Below are 7,800 nucleotides of genomic sequence, written 5' to 3' on the forward strand. Positions count from 1 at the left end.
TTTTCCTGAAGAGACTCAAGATTCTGAATCTAAACAGGAGGTGCAGTGAAGGATACATTTTTTTTCTCTGATTTCTGATTCAGACAGAGGAGAGCTCAGTTTCTGATTCTCCCTTTGGGGGTTTCTGTTACTCTCAGACTATTACTAGAATGTGCCAGTGTTTTCAGTGGGAGAACACTGAGGTTTCTCAGTCCAACAGAAAATACTATGAGTTGTTACAGAAGAAATTTTCAGAACCTGCACCCATTCCTCCTGTTCTGTCAGCATTAGAGGATGTGTGTGTTGCTGCCTGCAGTTTTCCTGATAGTCAGCCAGCTGCTTCTAAAAAGGCAGATAGGATGTATAAAGTTCCTCGGTCTCTTAAATTTTTATACACTATTCCCAAACCTGGCCCAGCAGCTACAGCTTTAGGTGATCCCACTGCAGCTAAGCACTTACTCTTTCAGACGAGGATGGGAAAATTATTGATAGGTATGGAGAAAAAGTGTATACTTCCGCAACTTCAATTTTCACATTTTGAATTTTCAGTCTCAAATGTTAAAGTCTGTTCTGACAAATTGTGAAAGTAGAAAGAATGTTTTATCTGAAGTTATCTGCTTTAAGTAACACATTTTTTCTATTGCACATTTCATTACTCGTTGTTTGCAGTGTGTGTTTGACTGTTGATGCTACTTCCAGGCCTATAGCCTTTGGTACTGTTTTAAGGAGGTTTGCATGGCTGCATTCTCAGAACCTTCCAGATGCTGTTAAAAATGAGATTTTAAATCTCCCTATGATAGAATTTTAGTGTTTAGTGCCTCTGCTGCTGAGGTGATCAAATAGTGCGACGAAAGAGGCAGGCTGATCCGGGGAATGTCTAAGATTTTTCAGCCCTTCTCCAAGTTGTCCAAGGGATGTTTTATATCCTTGTTCAATTCTGGCAAAAAAACAGAATAAACAGTCTCAACAAAATTCAGGTAAACAGATGTTTAAGAAGAAAAGGTAAGGAGGTTTCAAAAAAATAAGTCTTGAACCTCCCAAACCATGGACAATCCAACAAGTTTGAATTTCTATTCAAGAGGCCTTGTGACCCCCCTCTCCAGCCCTGGCCCCTTTTATGTACCAGAAATTGTGAATCTCCATTTTTCTCTTTGGTAACCGATTGCTTCAGACAAATGGGTTCTGAAAATCATTCCTCAGGGTTACCAATGGCAGTGGAAGGAAATTCCTTCTTTCCAGAGGGTCATTCTTCATCCGTTAGGTCAGACTATTTTGTTTCCATCTGTTCTTCATCACATGTTGTCCCAATGAGTTATAGAACCAGTTCCTCCTTCCCATGTGGGGAATGGTTTTTATTCAAGAACATTCCTAGTGCCAAACAAAGAAAATTATTGAAGACCAGTTCTGGATTTTTCTTTCCTTAACCTATTTGTGATAATACCAAATTCAAAATGTTATCACTTCATGACTTATTACCTTTTTTTTCCTCCTTCACTAGACTTAAAAGATGCTTATCATTACATCCCTATTCATCCAGACTTCAGATGTTTGTTTAGGTTTTGTGCATCTGGATCACGTTATCAGTTCTATACCTTTTCCTTTGGACTATCCATGTAACTAAAAAGTGTTCAGAAAGTGTCTTGCTCCAGTTACAGCTTATTGCAAGTTATAAGGTGTACACATTTTTCCATATTTAGACAACTTGCTTATCTGTGAAGAATCTTTTTCAAATTGTAAGGAATCTCTCTTTTGGATGAGAGATCTCTTACACAAGCTGGAATTCCAAAAGAACATTCAAAAGCCTTTCTTGACCCCTTCACACAGGATTGTGTTCCAGGGATATCAAATAGACACAAGTTCAAAGAGCTTTTCTTCCACAGGAAAAAATAGATCTTTATTTAGATGTATTTCTAAGGTTTTCCACTCAGACTTCAGTCACAGCGAGGGAATACCTCAGAATTCTGGGTCTCATAGCATCTATGATTCTCATGATACCCTTAGCAACACTCCACAGGAGAAAGATACAGTGGTTTCTGAAATCTCTTTGGTTCCAGCATCAACACCCTTTATCTTTTGAAGTACCAGTGCTAGGATTTGTCAAAAGAAAAATCTTTTGGTGGAGACAACAGATATCCTCAACTCCCAGTATCCCCTTCTCCCTCCCTGCTCCAAAGCAGTCACCACAAATGCTTCAGACTTTGCTTAAGGACAACAAATGTGCAGGGATTGTGGGACACCAAGGACAGATACAAGCACTTAAATATCAAGGAGATGCTTCCCCTGATCAAGGCACTCAACTTTCTGAACCATCTTTGGTCCCTGGCACCTCTTCAAGTGGTTACAGACAATACCACAGGCATATGGTACATCAACAAGCAAGGGAGAACCAGGTTGTACCTCCTTTACTGATTAGCCTTTGTTAACCTGGGATATAGCTTCACAGCACAGTCTCACTTTACAGGCATCCTATATTCAGTCAGAGCAAAATTGTGTGACAGACAAGCTGAGCAGAACAAGGACAGACCCTCACAAATGGAAACTAGATCAGAGGGTCTTCTGAGATTTGATCCATCTGTGGGGAGTTCCTTAAGTATACCTCTTCACCTCCTTTCTGAACAATCAACTGGCAAAATTCTGTACCAGGACTCCATGCAAGAAATGCCTGGAAGACAGAGGTCTTTTCTTGTCTTTGGATAGGAATGTTCCTGTATACCTTTCCATCTTTCTATTAATATCAGGGGTATTTCTGAAGATTCAGAAGGAATGCCCCAAGATAAGTGTGTTGACTCCCTTCTTTTGGAAATGAACAGGGACAATTACCACAAGCTTCCTCACAGAACTGATCTACTCACGCAAGAACAGGGGTATTTGATACATCCCAACATCAATCATCTTCAATTGACTGCTTGGATGATAGGGTCTTAATTCCGTTTAGGCACCTGCATTCTGGGGATATGCAGCAGATATTAATAGAGGCAAGAAAGCCTGCTACTAGAAAATCATGTATTAGCAAATGGAAATGTTTTGTAGCTGGTGCCAACAATATAACCAGCACCCATCTAGGGCTATTTGTTCTCTGGTGTTTGTGCGAGTTACTATTGTATGGCCTTTCTTATTCCTCTGTCAAGGTTAATTTATCATCCATTTCAACATATCTTCCCATGGATCCTCCACTTTCAAGGCAGTCTCATGTCAAAATGTTCTTGAAAGGGATTTTGCGTAAGAAGTCTCTGAGTAAACCACTGTGTTTGGAGAAGTTAACAATTTCTCCATTTAAACCAGCCAATCTGGATGACTTGATGTTCTTATAATAGGAAACAGCTTTACTGATTGCTCTGATCTCTGCAAGAAGGGTATCTAAGTTGCAAGCTCTTATGGTGAGTCAACTCTACTGCATTTTCTATAGAGATAGTGTTTTGTTTGAGAACTAATTCTTCTCTTATGCCTAAAGTTGTGTCTAAGTGTACTTTTAGCCACACTATCCATCTCCTCATTTTCTTTCCTGAAAATAAAATGTGGGAGAAAGGATACTCCATACCACTGATGTCCAAAGACAACTTGGGTACTATCTTAACAGACTTAAATTTTTCAGATCTTTGGATTGTTATTCATTTCTTGTGAAGGTAAAAAGAAAGGACAACCTTTGCCGAAACAGACTATTTCCAAATGGTTGTCAAAGGCTTTTACTTTTTGTTATACTCACCATAACAAAAGTATTCCAGGCAGGGTCAAGGCCTACTCTACCAGGGCCTTGGCTTCATCTATGGCTTTTTGGAAAGGGTTGGATTCTAGAAGCTGCTACTTTGTTCCTCTGTATATACTTTTACAAAGCACTATAAGCATGATTCCTTCTCTAGGTTCAGATCAAGCTTTGCTAGGACTATTGTCCAGTGGCTCCTGGACTCTTCTCCTTCCACCTCCCAAATGTATTTTAGCTATGGTAATTTACCCATATAGCAAAGGCTACTACAGCAGTGGTCAATATGTTGAACATAATACAGTTGTGTAAGCTGAACTTACTCTAACAACAGATGCTGAAATGATCACTGCTGCAGTAGCCACTCCCTCCCTCATCTCCCTTGTTTTTGGTGTGTTTTTATGCCAGGGTGTGGATATTTATTTTTTGTTGTTCCTAGCATTGACCTTTCAGGGCTCAGCCTCCTCTCTCTGCTGACAGAAAAGCTGTGAAAGACTTCGTGCCTAAGCTTTTCTTTTACTCGGCGGAGCTGCAGCTGCTTCACAGTTTGGGCATGTGGAAGGTGCTCTGAAGCTTTGGGAATTAGCCAGCTGTTATATCCTAGGCAGGATAAAACCAGTATAGCTAAGGCTACTGCAGCAGTGATCATTCGAACATCTACTGTTATTGTAAGTTTACTTACACAACTGTACTTTTTCCTTATGCCCATGTAAGTTTTTGCCAGGGTTTCCAATTTCTTTACACATCCTAAAAACAGGGAAAAGATGAATTGTCAAGGCTACAGAAGCCATTAGGTGCATCCTGTGATGGACTTTGCTCTATCCAGGACTGTCTTCCTGCTTTATACCTATTGCTTGCTTGGACTGGCTTTGAATTCCAAACATTCTGTATCTTATAAGTATGTAATGAAAATAAATGAAAGAGGGAAGGAAGAATGTTAATAGGGAAACATAGCTACCTTCAGAACACTGATTTCTGACCAGCTTTAAATTAATTGATGATACTGCAAATTGCTGTATGTGGAGTGTGTGCATATGTAGTCCAAGATTAATTTCTTTGCTTACACCAAGCGCCAGAATAGGCTGTGGCTTCCCTGCATCTCCAAATTGGATTAAATAGACAATCACAGAATGGAGTGTGTGTGGATATTCTTATCTTTCACATGTAACTGTCTGTATCTATAACTATGTATCTATCTATATCAACACAATTGTAGATGTATATAGATATTTATATTTGTTACATAGATACACGTGTTAGTTACATATATATCCATATGTGTAAATGTATGCACATCTCTTTTGTGTGAAAGGATGTCAGTTTGCAGGGGGAGATGTTTAGCAAAGTCTTACCACTCGTTAGCAAATAAATGACTAACTACTGCTAGGAGGAGTAATTTCTTATTTTTAACACTGTATACCATAGCAATTTCCAGATAACATCCAGAAATGTTACATCTCAGAGCTACATCAAAAACAACACTGAATAATATATTTGCTTTATGTTCTTTAGGTAAGAAATGGCAAGTGCATCACCCATGCACCCACCACAGTTTGAAAGAATATCAACTCTCAATAGTGGAGTATACACTTTTGTAGTGCCACAAGGTCCGAGCATGCAAGTTACAAGGCCAAAGTCTGCTAAAGGACGTACAAGGCCAGGTGTAAGCTACCCTCAGTATGTCAAGACAAGTCCTGATCACCAAATACCTGATCCATCTCCAGTCCACGAATATATAAGTAGTCCACAACCTCCATCTTATGAAAGATCACGCTCAAGACATTCCACCAGACATAGTCAAGTAGATTGTAAAGAAATTCCTAAACTTCTTCAGCAGCTGCCAAGCAGACCATCATCTTCTTTAAACAAGTACAGAGTCTTACCTTCCATTGAAAGGAGGGGTTCTGCTGATACAGCTATGACTATGATGACAAAGCAGGTATCTGAACTGAAACTAAATAACAGCTGGGAAGAGAAACATTTCAGACCTATTTATAGACCAGATGTTCTGCCTACATCTAACACAGTAAGTAGACATAATTTGAGCACCCAACAAGAACTACAGTTTGACAGTCCACAAATATTGCTGTCCAGTGAACTGGAGCATCTGCATAATTCTTCAGCCCTAGGAAATGGTGATAGTGCCCTCCATAAAGAACCACCTAAAGATGAGCCAAGGTTGCTACTTGCTGTCCGAATCCCCTCAGGTCAGAGGTTTGAGCACTACTTCCATCCCACAGATACACTTCAAGTTGTAATTGCCACTGCTGAATCCCAAAGTAACAACAAATATGAACACTGTATCATTGAAACTATGGACGTGCCAAGAAGAAGTTTTCGAGATCTCACCAAACACTTACATGAATGTGGCATTCAGAACAAGTCAGTGCTGTGTATCCTGGAGGAAGACTTGGGCTAAAAGGTGGAAGGGTCTTCGGGCACTAAAAATCTTTTATTCACCCAGTAGCCATTTAAAAGCATGACCTGGCAGTGAATGCATGCAATAGCATGCAGAGCACTTCATGATTTTTAGAGATAAAACATTGTCATTCTAAAATGAGTAAACTCAGTATACAGTACACATACATGTAGTGCAGCAGTTAACCAAGTTGTTGTATGCTGTTATACACTAAATATCATGCGGCTTATTTATTTACCTAGACAGAGTAACCCAACGTTTTTGAAATATTTTGTTTATGTTACAGTCCTAATCTTACTGTATAGCTAAACATAGTGAAGGATGGTCATTGGTTTTGTTTGATGCCGGTCTGAAAAACTTTTTGCTTTGTGTTGTAAATTTATCTACTGCTTTGTTGTGGACAGTCATCAATTAACTATGCAATTTCCACTCTGTCTACAAGGTCATGCCTGTTTTATAGTGGATATTCATCCACTAACTATGCTACTTTCCGCAATGTTTTTCTAAAAGGTCATGTCCACTGTTTTATAGTGGATATTCATTAACTAACTATGCTGTGTTCCACAATGTTTGTCTACAAGAGTAAATCATAAGAGACAGTCATCATTAGGCTCCATTATGCAGGACATTGATATTTTCAGTATATATTCAGTCAAAAGCTGACATCATTCCCCAAGCTTGATCATTTTTAGTATTCAAACTTTGCTAGGGACAAGCCATTTGGTGGAGCAACCATACATCTTGCTTAATTCATTTTTACTGCTTGATATGAACAATCACCCCTTAAGTATTGTGTGTCCGTAGGCCTCAGTTTCTGGCATTATTCGAAATTATTTAGTTAATTCCTTTGCTGGTAACTCTTCCTAGTTATTATTGTGAAATTACATTTTTCTGATATCCCAAGGGAAGCCTATTAACAGGTACTCTTGAGAACATCAGCATACCCAAAGATAAGCATTTAAATTGTTTCTCTTGCTTGGAGAAAGATCAGTATATTTCTAGCTGTGAATGTGTCATTTTTATTAAGAAAACTTCATCTGGAATGGCAAAATATTAAATCTTTTTAGGACACTGTTGACCTTGACTCTTTCTTCGTTTTCAAATACTCATTCTCTTGCTTCTAGCATTAAAAGCAACTATAAGTTTAAACTGAAAAAGAAGCATGGAAAGCATTCTTGATATAAAATTCAAAAGACTGACATGACATCGGCTTCCTCTTGTGTTCCTCAAGTATTAGTATTGACCAAAAAACGTAACCTGACATGATGGGTGAGATTGCTTGTTCTTTGGCATCTGTTATACAGACCAGTTTTCCCACTTCATAGGAGATTCACTTCCAAATGTCCTATTTTCCCCCTTTTATCCCACTGCTTCAACAGGGGCTCCTAGGGGAAAAAGAAAATTGAGAAGTCTGCTTCACTAACTGAGAATGTAGTTAAAATAGCACCCAACTAACATTTGCTATGTTTGTTTACCAGTTTAATGCAGACACTTAAAACTATGAACTTTATCTTTGGTTTGATTCCTTATACCTCTATTTGCCCACAGTGTGACTGAGTGGGCCACTTAGACAGATGTTGTTTCTAGGTCTCCACTACAAACATATACATGCGCCTATTGGTTTCATGTTCAATAAAGAAACAAATTGTTAAATGTCCTTATGTCAAATGGATATTAATCTTCACTCATCTGATGCAGACACAAG

The 7,800-nt window shown here is 38.8% G+C and overlaps 1 protein-coding gene across 3 annotated transcripts in view; it reads left to right on the top strand.

Moving 5' to 3' along the window:
• The window catches only part of UBXN10 (UBX domain protein 10), a 186,052-nt gene extending 178,879 nt beyond the window's left edge, over positions 1 to 7,173 (top strand). For all 3 annotated transcript variants that reach the window (XM_044061800.1, XM_044061798.1, XM_044061799.1), the window contains one exon: positions 5,189 to 7,173. In XM_044061800.1, the coding sequence (XP_043917735.1) occupies positions 5,196 to 6,095 (900 nt within the window). In that variant the 5' untranslated portion in view covers positions 5,189 to 5,195 and the 3' untranslated portion in view covers positions 6,096 to 7,173. The remainder of the gene's footprint in view (positions 1 to 5,188) is intronic.
• Positions 7,174 to 7,800: the final 627 nt, after the last annotated feature.

This window comes from Protopterus annectens, chromosome 2.part0 (genome assembly GCF_019279795.1).
Source record: "Protopterus annectens isolate FY-2018-M chromosome 2.part0, PAN1.0, whole genome shotgun sequence".
Classification (NCBI taxonomy): Eukaryota; Metazoa; Chordata; order Ceratodontiformes; family Protopteridae; genus Protopterus; species Protopterus annectens.